At 57.3% G+C, this 20,480-nt stretch overlaps 1 protein-coding gene across 3 annotated transcripts in view; it reads right to left on the minus strand.

Moving 5' to 3' along the window:
• Positions 1 to 20,480, minus strand: part of PTPRF (protein tyrosine phosphatase receptor type F) — an 81,925-nt gene that overhangs the window by 38,259 nt on the left and 23,186 nt on the right. For all 3 annotated transcript variants that reach the window (XM_054720425.1, XM_054720426.1, XM_054720423.1), the window contains exons 6-7: positions 10,763 to 10,951; positions 1,930 to 2,040 (exon numbers count right to left, since the gene is read on the minus strand). In XM_054720425.1, coding sequence (XP_054576400.1) covers positions 1,930 to 2,040; positions 10,763 to 10,951 — 300 coding nt within the window. The remainder of the gene's footprint in view (positions 1 to 1,929; positions 2,041 to 10,762; positions 10,952 to 20,480) is intronic.

Raw genomic sequence — 20,480 nt, forward strand, 5'->3', positions numbered from 1 at the left:
GGAACAGCCTGTTTTAGGGTCCCACGCCACATGAGGCTCGAACTGAAGGACCCCACATGCCCTGCCCAAAGGCTTGTGGCAAGGGGCCAAGAAGGCAATTCCAAAAGACCTGGTGGGGGTAGGGGTAGGGGATGGGCCATGGCAAGAGCCAGTCAGGGTCCTGCCTGAGTCCCCCATGTAGGGACAGGGGGCGCCCTGCAGACAGGGAGGCTCCAAGGGGCTGAGGGTCAGAGCTCCCTGGTCAGTGCTCACGCTGCTGGCTGTGGCAGTCAAGCTCAGGTCATCTCCAAAGAGACCCACTGCCCGTTCTCAGGGCCGAGGCCAGTGTGATGGTGACTTCAGAGAAAGCTGCCCCTCCCCACCCCCGATGACAATGCAGGGCCCATCCACCGTGGGTCTGGGCCCCCTCCTGCCTTTGCACAGCCTCTGGCAGCTCTGCCCCAAGAAATGCTTGGTCGGGACCACCGGGCATGTGGAAAGGTCCAGGTGGGAGGAGACAGGTCTTTGACAAGGAAGGCTCTTTCCAGCTGCTCGTCTCTCAGAGGGGACTTGTCAGGCCCCTGCATGCCTGTCAGAAGCTCTGTCTGGAGCAGTGTAGGGGGAAGGCTGTGCACTTTCCAACACTCCTCTTGGCCTTTGGGTGGCTTTGGTGCTCCAGGTCTCCCTGCTCGGATGCCGTTCCTGAAGGCAGGTCCTGGGATGGCTCAGGTGAGCCTCAAGGAGCAGCACACCGGACAAGGGGGCCAGTGCGGACCTCCCATCCCACGCCAACTCCAATGAAGCAACTCCAATGCCCATCACCAAACGGGCTGGGAGCCTGCAGCCTGTCAGTAACCTGTGCCCTGACGTGGAGCAGCCCTTCCATAAGAAGGCGCTTCCCAGGCTCAGTCCTGATGCAGGCAGGTGGTCTTTGCTCTGTCTGACCACGTGGCCCCAAAGAGTGGGACAGGCCACGGCCATCGCCCCACCCCGTGCCTGGCCCTGGGTGGATAGGCGGACAGCCCTGGTGAGGTTCACTGAGCACTTAGTGCGCTGAAATCATCGCCGTGAGGAAGCCCCATCCACTTTCCTTTCCAAGGCCCCGAGGGAGCTGGTTTCACTTTTACTGCTGCCCATCTGTGTGGAGGGCTCAATGAGGGGGACGGTGGGAGGGACGAGGGTTCCCAGGGCCCCTCCTGGGCATAAATGCACACCAGACTCAGCATGTTCACAGGAAGCAGCAGGTGGCCAGCTTAATTGCCCTAGGGCTGTGAGCACAGCAGAGACTGGACACTCCAAAACAGTCCGCAGGCCCTCTCTGCTGGGGATCTGGTCTTGTGAAAACGCACGAGCCACTCAGTCCCAGCAAGGAACACCTGGAACAAGGTAGGTGATCACCGACAGGGCTGCCTCAGCCTGACCCCCTACAAAAGGGTCCTGGTTGGTAACAAGAGTACAGCTGGCTTCCCCCCCAAGGAAGGCCCCAGGCAGACCTGGCCAGAGGGGAGGCACACCTGGCCTGGAGCCCACCCTGCATGGGGGAAAGGGAGAAGAGCAGACTCGAGGAAGACTAGGCAGGTGTGCACGTTTACACACAAATGTGTGCGCCTGCACACACACACACACACACACACACACACACACACACACAGACATGTCTGCTCGGAAGGCTCTGGACTCCCATGGGGCTCTGGGCCCATGTGGCAGGACCTATAAGAGATACAAATGCTCCCAAGAGTGGCTGCTTCCCAGTGGGCCTGCAGGGAAGAAAGGCAGAGTGGTGGTGGACATTGTGAGCTTGCTCAGTGGGAGCTGCTGCTGCTATGACAGCTGCAGAAAGAGGCGGGAAGGAGGAGACGGGGCTCATGGCAGCCCCCATGTGTCCACAGCCAGCAGGGGCAGCTCAGCTCCTCGGAGACAGGGCCAGCACTGCAATGCCCGAGTCCTTACCTCGCACATACAGGTTGGCGGGGGCCGAGTAGCGTGTGCCTGCAGAGTTGGTCGCCACACACTCGTACTTGCCTTGGTCTGACTCCTCGCTGCTCTCAATCTGCAAGGCACCTGTGGGGACATAAAGACAAAGTTCAGGCCTGGAACATGGGGCGGAGTCTTGACAGCATTTGTGGCTTGTACTGATCGGATGTTGCAGACATCGGGGCCACACCCCAAAGTCAGTGCTGCTTCCAGGAAGCTCTCCCTGACTGGCCCAGTGGTCTCCTGGCTGGAACCAAGGGTTGTAGTCTGAAGCACAATGCTGCCCCACCCATCGGCTCTGCCAGGGGCTCTACTGCCAGCCACTGAGTGTCCACTACCCTCCGGCCAATACTGAAGCCTGTCTGCCAGGGAGCATCCCCATTAATGCTCCCGGCTGTGCCAGGCCACGCAGAGCCAGGCGTGGGAGGGAACAGCCTGCAGACCTGCTGGCCTAGGATGTGCAAGTGTGCAATGCCCTCACCGGGCAAGAGCCTGGGAACCTGCCACCCACCAGAATCCCAGGGGAAGGAAGGGGCTTGCCCTGGGGGCCTGGTTCCAGCTGCCTCTGCTCACAGCACCCATCCTCCCCTCCCACCCCACGCCCTCCCACTGGCCCCACCCATTCCGGCTCCTCTCCTCAGCCTGGTCCCACTAAAGTGCTTCGACCCACCACGGCTCCTGCATAATTCAGGAGGCTAATGGAGGCTGTAGCTCCCACTCCGGCCGGCGCCCTGAGGGGCTGCTCTGGCCGCAGACGGACAGACAGGAGCCAGGATAGGGGTTTGGGGGGTGGCAGTTGAAAAGGACTCTCATAGAGGGTGGAGGAAACTTGGGCCTGGGGCCCATCCTGGTAGGTCCAGGTGGGGGAGCCCAACGCCAGGGTGGTGGTGGGAGAGTGAAACACATGACTTGGCCACTCCCCTAGTCCTGGCAATAAACACTTGAAAAAACTGCCTGTGAGAGCATACCAGGCAGACTGTCTGACAGTAACCCCCTGAGGCACAGGTAACACCGCTTCCCTGGAACAAGCCGACAGACAATCACACCCACAGAGGACAGTCCAATGGACAGTGAATAACCAACCCCACAGGACACAGCCTGACAGAAAACCACCGCCTGCACAGAACAGCCAGAGTGACCCTAACAGCCCGCCCCTCCCAGGGCCCAGGCCAGCTGACGGTCATACCCACAGAGGACACAGACAGAACTCTGGACCCCAACTGACTGATCTGGACAGAAGCCACAGGAAGAGGTCCAAGCCACGCTCTCACGGCCCAGGCCCCAGGGGAGGACCACCACGGTTCAAGCTGCAGCCCCTTTACTGCCCGACATCCCTCTCCCACCACCCAGACCCCAGGCAGCAGGAGGGGCTGTGAACACTCAGGGGCTTGGGAGCTGGAGACGGAGAAGGGGCTTCCCAGGCTCAGTCCTGAGGCAGGCAAAGGGCTGGCCTGCCCTGTGGTCCTGGCTTCAGTGGGCATCAGGGAGTGTGAGGGCCCAGGGTACATGCCAAATACCCTTCTCCTGCGAGAGCAGCCCAATGGGCACCCGATAGGTCATGTACATGGGATGGATGGACGCTGTTACAGAAAACGTTCACTCAAACAGGTGGGGTTGGCTGGGGGGCTGCACTAAGTTCAGCTCAGCTGGGGCGGGAGGGGTGCCAGACAGGAACAGGAAGCAGTGCCTGGGTGAGAGCCCTGCTGGGAGAGGAGGCTCCCCTGCGCTGAGAACCAGGACTGGTCAGGGGACCCAACATAGACCCTGAGCCTATTTGTATACAGAAAACCCCCAAATCTGGAACCAACCCCCACAGGGTGGCAGCTGCTCTTTCCAGACCCAGCTTCTGTCCTGAGACCACCCGGGCCCTGCACTCCGAGGGCCTGGATGTGCCCGAGGACACTTGCGAGGTGGGAAGAAAAGGATGCGAGTAAATACAGTAAAGAAGCAACCACTTTGCAGGGTGTCCGCTCTGCGCCAGACGCTGCCCAAACCCTTCTCCTCTCCTCCAATCCTCACAGTCCCATGAGGTGGGGCCTTGGCCCCAATTTAAAGAGGAGGACACAGACTTCTGAGAGAGGAACCGATTTTCTGAAGGTAACGTAGGTGGAGAGTCACACTTGAGCCCGAATCTTTTAGTCCAGAGTCTGGGCTTTGAACCCTTGGGCTGCAGGGCTTCTGCAGGAGAGCAGCCAGGGGCTAACAGGTCAGGGGGTCTAGTCACACAGGACCTGTATTTCTCAGCTGTCATCCCTCCACCTGCACTGAAGTCTTCACTACCTGCTCCTCCTGGTGTTTGCTGGGCTGAGGTACTTACAGGATGGCCCTCAGTTTACCATGGGGCCAGGATGTAAAAGGGAGTTAATAACTGAGGGACCCAAGACAAAGGAGGTTCTTGGGAGGACAGGAAAGGCCTCGTCATGCTCCCCCACCTCATAGGAAGACTCTCCCTCTGGCCAGCCTTGAGGACCAGGGCTTGGCGTCACTGCAGGAGCCCTGCTGTGGGGTTGGCCTGGGAGGCCGGGCCGTAGGGCTTGCCGTCCCCAAGGTGGGGCTCAGCTGTCTTCACAATCCAGACTTGCAATGGATGAGTCCACAGGAGGGAATGACCGAGTGTGGATGTGTGTGGTGGCCGGTGGTGTTGAGGGGCCAGAGCTGGAGATGAGGCTGGAGAGGTCGGGATGGGGATGGGGGAGGTGACGGACTGGACGGGATGGAGTGGTGGTGACGCAGTGGCGAGGCGTGGCGTGGCGTGGCGAGATGCACGGACAGCATTCTTACCTCTAATTGGTGAACCACCTGGCGAGGTAATTTGAATGCAAATAAGATCAGAGAGAAGCATTAGTACAAAAGGAAGGAAAGCCACAAAAAGCCAAATCAGATAAAATAAAACGCGAGAAAGGGCCTTATATACACGGAGAAATTGAGGCCTGAGTCAGGCTGGCGCAGGTAACGTGTGCGCAAGCACCAGAGCTGAGTGCGGGTGAAGCTGTGTCCCCCGGGTCCCTGGCACTACTCTGGGGCGTGGGGGAGTGGGGTGGGGGACAGGGCTGGGGGTGATGGGCATCAGGACGGTGAGTCGGGGTTCCTGCAGACTCCACTGGCTGAGGCCAACGGAGTGGGGAGGTGAAGAGAAGAGGTAGCACCTCCTTCCCGCAGGGCCACCCGAATCCACAGGTGGGGCCGATTTCTAAACAAAGCACTTACCAAAACAAACCCGGGCATTTAAGCAGACAGAAGGGCAAAAAGGAGGGCTCACCGTAAGTGATCACCAGGTCTCCCTGAACAAACACACCAGCTCACCCTGCCGCTAGTCCAGGCTGAGCTTACGACCTAGTGGCAGACCCTGTAAAGCCCACTCAACCCTCTACAAACTGAGTGACTGCTGAGCTTCTCCCCAACCTGACTGGCGAGAGCCAGAGGCCAGGGCCTACCCTGTGTCTGTTCAGAGCTTTGTAATCCTGGGGAGCAGTCGCTGAGGGGGCCAAGTGCTCACCCTCCAAATGCCCAGTGCAGGGCTGGTGTGAGGTCTGAGCAGGCTCTCTTCCCCACGGGGGCCTCCTCTGAGGCTGTGCTCCGGCCCCTTCTCCCCCATCCAGAGGAGCAAGGAGCCCGGGGGTGGGCCCAGGCCCAACACTGCCTCCCCTGCTCCTCTCTGTCCACCTCTGGGCGAGGGAAGTGTGCCAAGAGACAAAACGGGTCACTATCCCATGGACCCGATGACACACCCAGGAGGAGTTACCATCCATCACCCGCCCGGGGGATCACCCATCTCCACAGAGGAATGAGTCAACCAAGTGACCTGCCCAAAGCTCAAGGCCACATAGCTTTTGAGTGAAGTGGCAGGAATGGACCCAGTTTGTCTGGCTCATGGCCCTCCTGCAAACACAGGGGCTAGAGAGAAGGCAAAGGCAGCTATTGGGGGCCTGGAGTGTGTGTGTGTGAGGGGTGCAGAGATTGCCTATAAAGAGCCATCATCACAATGACCCTCCAAACTCGGTCCACGGACCTTCAGTGTCCCCCAAACCCTGTCAGAGGGTCCACAAGGTCAAAATAATTTTCATAATACTGAGAAGTTATTTGCCTTTTTCACTCTTGTTCTCTCATAAACATGCGGTGGAGTTTTCCAGAGGCTCCACGATGTGCGATATCGCAACCGACCGAACGCAGAAGCAGACGTGAGAATCCAGCCGTCCTCTAGTAAGCCCCAAATTAAAGAAGATCTGTGAGAGTGTACAACAATGCTGCTCTCTTCTCACTAAACGTTTTGTTTGAGAAAATACGATTATTTTTCATTAAATTTATATTATTTATCTTAACATGTAATGGGGTTTTAAGTTATTTTAAAGTCGATTAACAAAAATTTAAATCTTCTCAGTCTTATTATCTAATATGGCAAATACCGATAGATAAAACCCACACAAACAAAAGCTCTTTGAGGTCTTCTGATATTTGCAATCAGCGGTCCTGAGATCAAAAAGCTGACAGCCGCTGACCTACTCCTGCAGTCCAGCCTGACCTGGGAGGGGTGGCCGTGTCAACGGTCCAGTCTGGGACCCCTAGCTCCTGGCCTCAGCTCTTCCAAAACACAACTTGCATCCTGGCCGGGTGGCTCAGATGGTTGGAGCATCATCCTGTACACCAAAGGGTTGTGGATTTGATTCCCGGTCAGGGCACATACCCAGGGTGTGGATTTGATCCTTAGTCGGGGTATGTGAGGGAGGCAAATTGAGCGATGTTCCTCTCTCACATCGATGGTTCTCCTTCTCCCTTTCTTTCTCTAAAATCAATTTCAAAAATTAAAAAAGAAATTAAAACCTAACTGCGGTGTGACCAGTCTCTGGACATCTCAGAATAGCCATTTTTCCATTAAACTGAAACAAGAATTTGCCTTTTCCATGTCTCAAGGTGGCTGTGGGAGACTGGAGGGAACCTGGGAGTCAGCCCTGCCCGTGAGCTGCCAGTGCGCTCAGGCCAAAGGGAAACTGTGACCACGAGCCGACAGTATGTCCTCCTGGCACACTTGGAGATGGATGGCAGGGCAGAATCGGTGGGGGACAGGCTGGGGCTGGCCAGCAGAGGTGGGGGGGCTCACGCTCACTCCAATCTGAGGTCTGTGGGCTTCCTCCAGCAGCCATACCCTGGCATCTCAGTCTCGGCTCAGGTGCTGGGGGTGTGTGGAAGGTGACTGCTCTCTGAGTGAGCAGGTGGACATGTATGTTATGTTGTCCTCGTGTGTAAACCATGACGGGATGGCGGCTCACACATTCAGGCCACCGGGATGAGGGGAGCACGGGATGCCCTGTGGGGCTCTGTCCAGGCACAGCAAGTGGCCAACAGCTCCTCTCAGAGCCCCATGTGGGCGGTGAGTCCCCACGCACTGTCCAGTGACACTGCCTGCTCCTGACTCAATTTCCACTCTCCGAGCCTGTCCCAATCCTCCTGGTCCCACACTGGCTCTCAAGTTCAAATTCTCCAAGACACTCATGTTGTAGCAGGTCACAGCCCTTCAGTGAGGAACACGCCTGTGGAGCAGAGCTCACACCTGGACATAACACCACCAGCTGCCCTCCTACCCAGCGCTGCTCTAGGGCCAAACCCTGGTGACACGTGCTGTGGCTTGCCCCAGAGATGCCTGAGGAGTTCTGGGCACTGGTCAGGAGGGGCCCGAGGTCTGGACACAATGGGACTGTGGCGCTCTGCAGCCCTAGCAGGGCCCAGCCATTCCTCAGGCCCCAGGGTCTGCATGTGATACTAGAAGGCTCCTGGGGAACCTCACACAGGGAGTTCCTTGGCCCTGTTCTTCCACATGTGACCCCAGGTGACCCTCTTAACTCAGCCATGAAGTGGGCATGATAAGCACAGCCTGTCCCACTTCTCAGGGTTGCTGGAGAATCCAGTGCAACCAAAGGCAGGAAAGCGCTTTGTAAACCGTCGGTGATGCGTAAACCGTGAAAGTCCCTGTAAACAGCCGAGTGCTCAGGGCCTGATTCCATTCTAAGAAGGGATGTCTCTGTCAGTGTGCATGGAACAGCCCCAGCACATTCTGAAGTGACAAGAGGAGAGGGGCAGCTGCTCCTGGGATCAGGGATCAGGCAGTGATGGAGAGAGTCCTGTCCATTACCTCTACCAGAGGTGAGATGGCTGAGTCCCCTCAGGTGCCATCTGATTCTATCCTAGCAGCTGGATTTTGGGCCTGCAAACCTCAGGTCACAGCTGCCAGGGGCAGAAAGGTCTAACAAAGAGGACTTTCCTGGACCTGGAAAGCAGAAGGAGTAGACATCGGTCCGTAGGGACGAGGTTGAAGGTCACTTTCATGAAAAAATTCATCAACAAGGGCTCAGAGATACCTGTCCCATAGCCTGTCCCAGGCTTGTGGGGGGCACCGGGGAGACTTCGTAGAGGGGAGTCAGCCCCAGGCCCTCCCCGTAAGGAGAGCCCAGCCGAAGTGAGCAGAGCGGGAGCCAGGTGGTAAAAATGCCAAGTGGGATGAGTCCTCAAGGAGGTTTTAGGCGGAGAAGCGTGGGGCGTTACATTCCGGTGAATGTGAGCAGAGGGCCAGGGTGGGGTCAGGGAGGCTCAAGTGCAAGTGGCTCAAGCCCCGTTCCCAGGGCCCTCACCATAAGCCACGCCAGGCAGGAAAGTAAAGCTCCGACTGCCACGGTCTCACTCAGTGCTCCCTGAAACCCCTTTTTAAAGATGAAAACACTGAAACTCAAAGAAGTTAAGTAACTGAGGTCACAGAGCTGGTAAGGGGTGCGGCCAGGACCCAACGAAGTAAAGCAGGAGATGTGAACAGGGGGAGACAGAGAAGGGTGCGTGCCCTGTTCATGTGGGCAACGAGGGTGTCAGAGAGCGGAGGGACAGGAGCAGGACACTCTGCCGGCTGCTGGAGGATGGATCCGAGGGGGGAGCCTGGAGGCAGGGAGAGGTGGGGACCTGGGACGTGGCCAAGGCAGGCAGCAAGAGGAGGAAAGGGCACCGACTTGAGAGTCATGATGGTGCCAAATCGAGAGGCCTTGGTGGTCCTTTATTGGGAGGAGTCGGGGTTTCAGGCTGGGAGGCTGCCACGCACAGAGGAGGGTACGGCTGTCTGGGAAGGTCACCACTCCTCAGGGTCAGGCTGCACCGGGAGGCAGATACCTTTTTTGGTCTAGAGCACAGGGAAGATGTCTGGGCTGCAGAGACAGATCTGGGAGCCGCAGGAGTGGAGACGGTACCAGAAGCTACAGGAAAAGGTGAGCAGGCCCAGGGAACAGCTCTGTCCACGGGGCAAGGGAAGGGCTCCCCGGCTCCCTAGCTGAGGAACAGGCAGAGGAAGAGGGGCCTGCAGGGCAGACAGAGAAGTCAGAGAAAAGCCAGGGAGGCCTGGGAGGGAGCGGTGGGGAAGGAGGGAGGGTGTGAGCTGCTGCTGAGAGGACGAGGAGGCTGAGGCCTGGGCAGCACTGGGTGGAGTACTGGGCGGCAGCCAACTCGCAGGGCAGTGAATGGGTGGCACCGGGCCCGGCACACAGCAAGCACTACATAAATACTTGATGAACGCACGCGCAAGACAGCGTGCCTTCCCAGAACTGCTGCCACGGACAGGCAGGGCCATTGGGGTGGAGGCCAGACCTGCGGGGAGGGCCATCTGGCTGCCTGGGGAGCCTGCCTGGGGGGCGGTGGGGCAACGCAGAGGAGCTGAACTGTACCGGCCGCTGGGCAGCGCCGGGCAACGACGACAAGCGCGGCCCGACTGTTTCCTGCCTTGATTATGGCTGTTTTAATTAACTGCTCTACAGCTGCCTCCATCTTGTTGAGTTTTAATTAAATTAAATGAGCTAACACTTCATAGGCTGTCTCAGGCGGCCGTGGCTGGGGCCGGAATCCTGCCCCTGCCGGGCACATCAGCTCCCCCTCCTCCCTGGGCACCACAGGGAGTGGCAGGAGAGCCTCGGAAGCGGCAGGTCTGAAAGGAGCAGAGTCACGCCCTCCCTCGCCGTGCTGGCATCACAGGGCGGGGAAGCAGGGGCGCCGGCCGGCCCTGGCCATCCTGCCCGAGCCCCCATCCCGCAGCTACCAGGAGGACTTTGGACCAAGGCCTACCGGTCCAGCCATGCCGGCGGCAGATGCCGAATGCAGCTAAGTAGAACCTGAACCTCCTTTCCCGCCTGCTCCGTGCCACAAAAACGGAATCAATTATCTTGGCGGGAGCCTCGCAGGCGGATCGATCAATGGGGCGGCACCTCCTGCCTGGTCAAGATGGTATCCTTGCTCCCAGGGCTCCAAGCTGGCTCCACGGAGACATCCAGAGGAGACAGGTGGCCCTGGTGGCCGAGGGATGGCAGCAACTCTCCCTGGCTCCAAGCTCTGAGGTCCAGCCTTTTGAAGCCTGATGAATCAGGCATCGTTGGCCTCTTTCCCTGCCGTCTGGAGAAGCAAAGAGAAGCACAATCCAGGCCCCTCTCAGGCCAGGCTGCAGGGAAGCTGGAGGAGGAACACCCGCAGTAACTATGCCGAGCCCAACACCAGGCTGAGCATGACCCTTGTCCTGTGAGGAGCAGAGCTGGCCCGAAGTCTGAGTCTGACAACATCAGGATGGACGGTAAAAGAATCACCGATGACCAGCCCTCACTGCCAAGCTCTCGTCCTGGGCCAGGTGGGCTTGGAGCAAGATCCGGCCCACCCACTGGGTGCCCTCTGCTCAGCCCTGGAGGGTCAGCCCCAGGCTGAGGTCTCCCGTGGCTCCCAGCACCCGGGCCCAAGAGGGGCGGCCGTGTGGGTTCGGGGCCCCACACCTTTCCTCACGTCTGTGCAGCCCTCTGCTCACCTGAACGCAGCTGCTTGATGCGACCATTGCTTGTGGTGGGGTCCACTGGGAGGAAGTCCTTGAACCAAGAGATCTCAGGGTCTGGATTCCCGCCTGCTGCGCACAACATGGTGGCCGTGCGCGCTTTCTCCACCACCTTCAGCTGGGGCCCCATGTCGATGGAGGGGAAGCCGGGGGGCAGCTGGTCCTCTGCAGACAAAGAGCAGATGGGCGTGTTAGGGCCAGGACCCCGCTCTGTGGGTGGCTCCTCCTGACTCCTAGGTTGGCTGGGATCCTGAAGATTCTTCTCTCCTCGACCCCTGACTTCCAAGCAGAGTCCCGAGTCCCACTGTCCAGGCCTGGGGACTGCAGGAGGGCCCAGCCTGCCCTGTCAGGAAGTTGGTTTCCAGGTGTGGGAAGCAATGCCTCAGACTGAAGACGTCAGCACTTATCTGTCTGGGCCCTGAGAGAAATGAGGATTGATGCTCTCCTGAACACAGCAGAAAGTGCTTACCTGGATGCGGGGATGTATGGGGCTCACAGCTGACTCGGTGGCATCCACGGCCACATTCACCCCGGAGGCTCCCTGTGCTGTCCAGCACCCCCCACCCCCACCTTGTCTGCTCCCGCCATTGCCAGCATCCAGCCTTCAGCTCCACCCCACGGCAGAGCCACACGGCACAGCCTTGGTTCTGGCCCTGGCTCTAAACACCGCCTGCACTACCAATGAGCCACCCTTGACCCTTGATCCTGACTCTGACCCATTCTCTATGACAGCCTGGACCCTGACCCAGCGGCCAGGGGTATCCCAAAGGGACTGTGGTCCATCAGGAGGTGGGGCCTGGGGGTGGGGAGCAGCAGGACTTCCAGCACGGCCTCACCTCCCCAGCTCTCCGCTTCCCCACCTGCAGCCCTTTAAGTTCCAGGCGTGACCCAAGCAACTCTTTGGCTGTAAATATGATCCCAGAGTCCTAACTTTCAGCTCTGATTTTTAAAAGGAACATGTTAAACAGTGGCAAAAAAAAGGGTGGGATGGGAACGAGGCAGGTCTTGGGACGCACCAGGCAGGGGAACAGCTTCCTGTAGCTCTGCTACAACTTGCTCTCAGCTAGGCCCAGGCAGGGCCCGAGGCCTGGGGTTCCCCTCCCACCCTCCCTGTTCTCCCCAGCAGCTGGGGGCACACAGGACTGCCAGAGCCATCCTAGCCCACCAGGGCCCCAGTCTAGTTCCTCCCAGGCCTCAATCCTCCCTGCTAAACCTCCCGAGCAATGGAGGTGAGGGTGGACAGCAGGGACAGGGCCTGCCAGAGTGAGGGTCCAGGAGTCAGCTGGCCCCAACCCTACCAGGAAGGTACTGATCAAGGAGAAGGGAAGAAGTGCAAACATCTGCAGCCCGTGTCCCAGGAATCTACTCTGAATTCCTAATACAGGGAAGGTCTTTGGGATTTACGCCAAATTAAGGACAATTAATTTTCCTCCCTCAATTATCGCGCCCTCAATGGCTCCATCCTTGGCTCAGATCATCATCCCTCAGGCACTGCTGCCAGAGCCTAAAACTGGCATGTGCATAGAGCTGTCCATAAAACAGCAGGACCCCAAAGCCATTCCCTGGTGCCAAGGAGGCTTCCGTTCTGCACCTCAGGAAAGAGAAGTGTGTCTCGCAGGAGGGTTTTGGTCCCTTAGGAGTGACAATTGCTCTCTCTTCCTTCTATGCTCACCTGGGCCCCTCTGGCACATTCATACAGGGCCAAGGACAGCAGCCGGTTACTGATGCCCACTGTGTGCCTGGACAAGCTAAGCACTGAGTATGCTGTCGTAAACTGACCCAACCGCCGCCTGACCCATTTATCTTCCCTCCTCCCCCCAGGTACCCATAGGAGCTGGGGGCCGTGGAGAGGGGCAGGCAGGAGAACCACTCAGGCTAAAGACCAGGGCAAATTCCTCCTGCAAATGTCACACGATCACTCCAAACCCATCAACAAATGGGAAAACTGAGGCCCAGAGAGGAGGGAGAAAAGGTTGTGCTAATGGAGCATTTACTACCGTATAGGCACTGCGTTAAAATGCTTTACAAAATGATTTAATCTTCTCCAAAACCCTGAGGTATATAAACAAACGGGGGCTTAGAGAGATCTAGAAACCTGCCCAAGGTCACAGAGTTTGATGGGAGATGGGGCCGGGCTGAGACTAGGTGGTGGGACCAAGTGCCTGGCAGGGCTGGGCCAGGGCAGGGCTAGCGGAGGTAAGAGCACCCCTGGGGGCAACCCACCATCACTCTGGCTCACCTCTCCAAGGTGGCTCAGCCCCTTCCCAAACCACGCCCTCCGCTATCTTCCAGGGCTCAGCCACACCACTGCAACCCCCTTGCACACAAGCCTCCGCTGCAAAACGAACCCCACAGTGCCCACACGTGGCTACACCCGGGCAGTGGCCAGCGACCCAGGTTCCAACGCATCCCAATGTACCCTCTGACGAGTCCGAGTCTTCAAAACCTGTCCTGCCGAGCCCCTTCCCCTCCCCCTTCCAGGCCAACCGGTAACCATAGCAACGGCGGCAGGCGCTGCTGTGGAAGGGCTGCGCGTGCCCGTGTCCATGTGTGCGGTGCGCAGCTGCCACCCCGCCCTCCCCTCCTGGGTGGAGCCTCGGTGACCCCTCCCAGGACCCCCACTTCCCGGCTGGGGGTGGGGGGGTGGGAATCCTCCCTCCTAGTCCTTCCTGCTCAACCAAAACTAAGATAGCGCCACAGCAATCTTAGGGAAGGGGGAGGTCCCCACACATCTGCAGCTCAACACCTGGGCTTCTGCAGTGTCTGCCCCAGCGAGGCTGAGGTCCTCCTCTGAGAAGGAATGAAAAGAGAAGCCCTTGGGGACTTGGGAGGTACCAGGAGCCTGTCTGTACAGCTGTTTGTGGATTCCAGCTGCAAGCACATATGCACATACAGGGTGCACGCACATTTTCCCAGGGTCTGCCCCCCAGACTTCTGTGTATCTGTGGTGGGTGCACATATGTACATGAATGGCTCCTGCTCCAAACCGTGCTGGTTTTTACATACTACAGAGGGAGACCTGACCCCTTTCCTGCTGTCCCCACTGGGGTAGAGGAGGATGATGGTGTGTGTGTGTTGGGAACAGTGGGGGGGTAGATCAGTTCAACTCCACAGCCCACCTGCTACCTTGGTGGCTTCCTGGAGGAGGAAGGAGATAGAAGAATAGGAAACACCTGAGCCTGGGAGGCAGGGAGAGCTTTCTTGGAGGAGGGAGGGAGGGACTGCCTGAGTAAAGGCTGTGGGAGGGTGGGAAAGGTGCATCTGGTTGAAGCTAAGGGAAATACAGGGGTCCTGATAGATGAGACTAGGGAGGGGGTAGACAGGGGATCCGCTTAGGCTGGTTGCAATGACTGGGAGAGGGAGGCTGCTGGGGCCCCCGACTAAGCACACACAGGTCTCTTTGTTGAGCTCAGCCTGAGCTGCCTGAGGGGGAATCTGGGCCGGAGGAGGGGGCTGCACCAGGGAAGCTGACAGATGGAGGCGCCTTGCAGGGTCTCAGGGTGGGCAGCACCGTCTGTCAGCACGACCTTCTCACCCTTGTTTACCCAGCTTCCTGGCATCTCTGTGCACATGCAGGCACACACCAGCACACACATACACAGGCTCCCTGGGGTGGCACTGTCTGTAAGCCTGACCCCCTCCCTGTGTGTGAGTGTTGGGCCTGGCCTCACCCTGTCTCTGAACATAGACACCTAGAAACATGCACAGCCGCAGATCTCCATGGTGAAAAGGAGAGGTGCAAACACAGAAACCTCCGTGTGTGTGTGGAGGGGCAGTGACAAGCACCTGTGGAAATGGACTCATGCAAACACACATGTGGAGACATGCAGTCAGAGGTATACGTGTCCTGAGACACGTGCACCTGAAGACACACACAGGACACAGACATGGACACCGAAACGATGTGTAGACACACAGAAAGGAATTTTGTGGGTGGCTGCCAGCTCCGTCAGCCCTCATGCACTCAGAGGAAACCAAGGCCACCTCTGGCCCTGGCCCCAGGCAGCTCCACCTCAGCAGGGGCAGGCCAATACACCCCCCAGACATGCAGTCAAAGGCCTCCCCAGACATGCAGGATCCGACACTCTCCCGAGTGCCTAGCCCCACCCCCCCGGCTTCCAGGAAGTGAGGGGGGCCTGACGAGACTTGGGCCCATCTCCCTTCGCAGCTTTCAGTCTTGATTTTCAGCTTTTTCCGAGAGAAAACTCCCACCTCTTCCAGCACTCAGATTTCATCAAACTTGGCATCTTAAAAGCCTGTTTTGTTTTTTAATCTGAGCTGTTTGGGGCCTGTCGGCAGCCGTGGCCTCCCCCTCCCAGTCTCCACTCTCAACCCGGGGCTTCCCTGGCACCTCACACAGCCCTACTCAACCTGGCTGGTGAGGCCTCCCTGCCACGCACACCACGCTGGCTGGGGGGAGGGGCATTCTGGGCATACACCCTACCCACACTCTGCTTCCAGACCCTGGCCCATGCTCGACGCTCCTCTTGGAGCTCCCCGCCTCCATCCCACTTCAGGAGATTCCTTTGATCCATTTACTCCCCTCCACCAGGTTTGGGCCCAGTCACTCCAGACCAGTGACAGCCTCCCACTCACTCCTCAGGCCCCTGCAGCCCAGCTGTCACCCTCACTGCTTCCTGCCTGCAAGTTCCTCAAGGTCAACCATGACTCCATGGAGATAAACCAAAAGGACACTTCTCAGCATCATCTTGCCTGACCTCTGGACAGCACCCCACCCTGCCGACCACTCCCTCCTCCTTCATGCCCTCTTTTCTCGTTGACTTCCATGGTCTCACTACCTTTTCCCTCCCACCTCTCAGGCCCCACTTCAACAGATTCCTTTGCAAGCTCCCCTCCCAATAGGAAGAGTTAGCTTCTGGGGCTCCGTCCAGGCCCCCTTCCTCCTCTCTTGGCTCTCGTTCTCTGAGATTTGCCACTTCTTGGCCTTCAAAACTCCATCTCCAGGTGTCCCTGGGACCGCCAGGCGAATCTAAACATGGCCTCCTTCACGCCTCCCCTGGATGCCTCACATGCCTGATACAACAGGTTTCCAACAGGACTCATCAACCTGCCGCTGGAAAACAGCACCACCCTCTACCTGGCTGCAGAGGCAGTAACCCAGAGGCTCAGCCTCCCCAATCCCACAGGTAGCCAGGCAGGCCAGCTCTCTTTCTAAACTGCTTGTAACCCAGTGTCCCTTCCTCTGCTACCCACTGCTTGGGTCTGGCCCGTTGCCACCGCTTGTCTGGGCTGCAGGGCTGCCCCAACCTCTCCCTGGTCTCCTTCCACCCGCCTCTGCACTCTCAGGGACCTTTCTGATGCATACAGTTGATCATGTCATTCCCCTGATTAAAATCCCCTCTCCTCTGGCAACCAGAGAGATAGGGCACCTCACCAAGGATGGAGGAGGTGCACACACACAGAGTCATATGAAGTTTTTTGTTTTTTCCCTTTTCTAATCTGCACCCAAGGACATGCCTCTATTGACTTTAGAGAGAGAGGAAGAAAGAGGGAGAAAGAGAGAGAGAAACATGGATGTCAGAAATACTGATCGGCCTCCTACCGCATGTGCCCTGACTGGGAATCAGACCTGAGACCTTTGGGTGTACAGGATGATGCTCCAACCAACTGAGCCACACCAGCCAGGGCACACACCCAGGGTCATTTAAAACCTCCGCCTTGGCTACCTGCTCCCAGAGCTGAAACTACACTGTAGTCATGAGGCTGGGTAAGAGGGTAGTAAGTGAGGGGGCCATCACACAGCCAGGCTTTGTAAGTCTTTGTGACTAGAGGGGTAGAAGGACCATGGTGGGCACAGGGGAGATGCCTGGTGTGTCTGTGGCTAATAGGAGGTAGATGTTCTGCCCACCTACAGGAGGCAGAAGGAAGCCCACTTGGGCCTTTAAAAAAAAAATTTTTTTTAAATTGCTTTCAGAGAGGAAGGGACAGGGAAAGAGCGATAGAAACATCAATGAGAGAGAATCACTAATGAGCTGCCTCCTGCACGCCCCCTACTGGGTATTGATCCTGATGGGGAATTGAACCCTGACCTCCTGGTTCATAAGTTGATGTTCAACCACTGAGCCTACGGGCTGGGCTCCCCTTGGGCGTTTTGAAGGCAGAACTAAAAAAAATGGGGAAACCAGGTATCAAGAAACCCAGAGTCTGAACTTCAAGGGCCTACTGGAAGTGCCCTCCTACCTGACATCTTTCCCACCCACAGGCCTGGGGCACAGAACTCTCCGGGAAATGGATGCCGAGTCTCAGCTCTGCATTGTCGCAGATGCTGCTGTGGTCATGATGGGGACAGAGTGGTCAGACCAGCCACTCTGTCCGGAGTTCATCTCCGTCACCGCTGGTCAACAGCTCCGAGCAGGGATCCTGTGGGGTCCCAGAGACAATGGGCCCAGACTGCTTGCTTCATAAGCCCTTTGCTATACATATGGCCTGCAAGGTGCGGACTTTGTATTTGCACCCCACCCCACATACACAACACATACAACACACACACACACACACACACACACACACACACACACACACACAGTGTGATGCACACCACCTGCTGTACACACCACACTCCCAGTCTGATGCCCACATACACTGCATGATGGCAGGCTCTGCGCTCCTCACAACACCTGCTGTATACACCACACCCCGCACATGTCTGATGCACACTCACTCACACACACAGTCTGCTGCACCTCCCCTGCTATCCATACCACCTGTAAGGCACACACCTGCTATACACACTGCACCACACACATATTGCCTCACACATGGCACACAGGGCACCCACACCACTCAGAGGGCACACCATCATCTGCTGTATCCATGACCATGAGGCTAACGCTGCCACCTGCACCCAGAGCCCTCGGAGCCAGACCCCCCCAGGACAAAGTCAGAAACAGATCATCTGTGCCCCTTAGCCTTTCCCCCTCCACTTCTCCCTCCTTCTTGGCCCTTCCAGAACCTACTCCAGTTACCAGGGTCCTGCCCACACCTCTGCTGTCTGGCCTCCGGGGCTTTCCTGACCACTGTCCTGCCTGGCCTGGACCCCACTGGCCCGGATGAATCAGTGACCTCCCAACTGAGCTCCAAGACCCTCACTCCCCCCTCCTCCTGGAGGGAAAGGCCAAGCAGCGAGGCCTGCCTCCCTTCCCCCTCTGCTCCCCCTCCCTCGAGAGGGAAAATGTCAGATTCCCTGTCTCAGTGGTGGCAGCGGGCGGGTTGGAGGGGGAGTGATTCAGCCGCCTCAAGAGCGCAGAGTGAGAAGAGCTTTTCCTGCCATTACCCAGCGAGGGAGAGGCTAGCTCGCTAATGGCTTCAATTACCACTCAGACAGGAACGCTGGGCGGCGGGCTCTGCACTCCTCGCAGCCCAGGACGGGCTCGCCCCCAGCCAAGTTGTGCTGCTGAGCAGCCGCCTGGGCGTCACAGGGCAGTGGGGACTCTGCCGGGGAGCTGGGTGCAAAGGCCATGATCAGGGCACTCCCAGAAGCACCAGTGGAGCAGAGTGTGAGGGAAGCTGGGCCAGACGCGGAGCAAGGCGGGGCAGGGGGCACGGGACCAACTTGCAGGCGCGAGCTCCCTTTTAGAGGTGCACCAGCCCCTCACCAGAGCCAGGTCTCCCTGGGCAGCCCTGAGCCACTCCCTTAAAGAGCCCAGCTTGTGGTGATTGGCTCCAGCCCAAAGCGCCAGTCATTCCTACACACACAGGGCTTTCCTGGCCAGCACAGGAGGCCAGGAGGGGCAGGGCGGGGCGGAGCGGGTGGCAGGGCGGTCACAGTCTGGGCCGCTTTCCTCTGGCCCCACCCCCTGGCACCTTTGAGGCCTCCCAATCCACTCCTTTCTGCCAAGCCTAGAGCTGGTCAAGGTTACACAGACCAACGTGGTAAGTCAGCATTTTGTCTTCCGGGTGCTGTGTTTCAGGAGCAGGAGGGGCTCACGAAGGCCCACAAGGACCTGCCTCACTCTCCCCAACATCATCAGACACCTCTCATACTCTAGAAGCACACACACAAAGAAACCCTGACCCAAGAAGGCCCCCCTGGGATGGAGACCCTCTGCAAGTCTGAATCCCCCTCACCTCAGGCCCTGAAAGAGCATCCTCCTCCCCTCCCCCTCCCCCTCCTCCCCCTCCTCCTCAATCCTTTAAAAGTTAAAGCTGCCCAGGGCAGTGGTGGGGGTAGGAGAGTGCCCACAGAGGACCTGTGGGGAGAGTCGGGCCAGAGATGGGGCAAAGGGGGGGGGGGGACTTCTCTTTCAACACTAACAAGGAGGCCCTTTCCCCAATATGAGAGCCTGAGAAGATGCCCTCTGGGGCAGGAACCAGAGTTTGGCCCTTCAGCCATTTCCCAAATGCCAGGGCCAGGCTGATGGCTCACTGCTGGCGCAGACACCAACAGAAGGGAGGGCAGTGCTGAAATCCTGGTCCTCAGGTCATGAGTGGGGAAACTGAGGTCAGGGGTGGCCAGGTCAGAACCCTGAGCAATCAGTGATCCTGGCCCAGGGCCTGTCCTCGGGGCCCCCGCCCCACGGGCATGTACCACCCGTGGGAGTGAAAGGTGGGGGCTGCACCACCAGACAATGCCAGGCAGCACAGAAGCCAGGGGCCGCCCGCTCAGGCAGCTGCCTGGGCCCCAGGACGTGCAGCTCCAGCCCAACATTCCAGCAGCTACCCTCATGATGGAATCCTGTGAAATGCTTAACTACATCATATCTGACCCTCCAAACCAGCCTGGATGCTCGGCAGTGTATCTCTATTTACAGGTGGAACAAGTGAGGCTCAGAGGCACCGTTACTTGCCCAAGGTCACGAGGTGAGAGAGTAAATGGTCAGAGCCCCTGCTCTTAACCCCCCGTCTTTCTTCCACGGCCCCGTGAAGCGGGAGGCACACAGACCAGAGGAATTACTGAATGGATGCGTGCGTGAACCCGTGAAGCCATAGCATAAAAATGGCCAATGTGAAAAGATGCTCAACGGCTCCTGTAATCAAAGAAATGCAAATTAAATTGAGATGCCATTTTTTGCCTATTAACTAGGCAAAGATTTTTTTTTTTTAAATGATAATTCCCACTGCTGGTAAGAATGTGCAGAAAAGAGGGCCCTTATGACCCGCTTGGTGGGGGTGTAAACTGACACAATCTTCTGGAAATATTGAAAACCTTAGAAACGAATGTGCCATTTTGATCCAGCAATTCCAGTTCCATGAATGCAGAATAAGAAAATAATCAGGAAGGTGAACACATCTTATCTGCAAGGACGTGTATAGCACCTTATTTGTAAAAGCAGAAACCTGGGAACACCATGTGTGTCCAACAATAAGGGAACGGCTAAATAAATTAGGGTACTTCCATGTGACACTTACCCGCAGCCATTAAAAATAATGATGCAGAAGAATACTTAATGAAGAGGAAGATGTTCATGGTAGGTTTCTTTAAAAAGCAGTCTACAAATCATTGGGCAGAATGTGATCCCATTTTTGTTATTTATATAACGCATGCACAGAGAACGGACTATAAGGAACTAACCAAATGTTAATAGTAGAGGTAAGGGTAACAGGTGATTTTTATTTTTTTCCTATGCACTATTTTATACTTATCCAATATTCAATAGTGAACAGGTAATGTTATTGTAACTTAAAAAAAAAAAAGCAACAATCAATACTATATTTTGAAAATCCATGCAGACAC

Source organism: Eptesicus fuscus, chromosome 9 (genome assembly GCF_027574615.1).
Source record: "Eptesicus fuscus isolate TK198812 chromosome 9, DD_ASM_mEF_20220401, whole genome shotgun sequence".
NCBI lineage: Eukaryota > Metazoa > Chordata > Mammalia > Chiroptera > Vespertilionidae > Eptesicus > Eptesicus fuscus.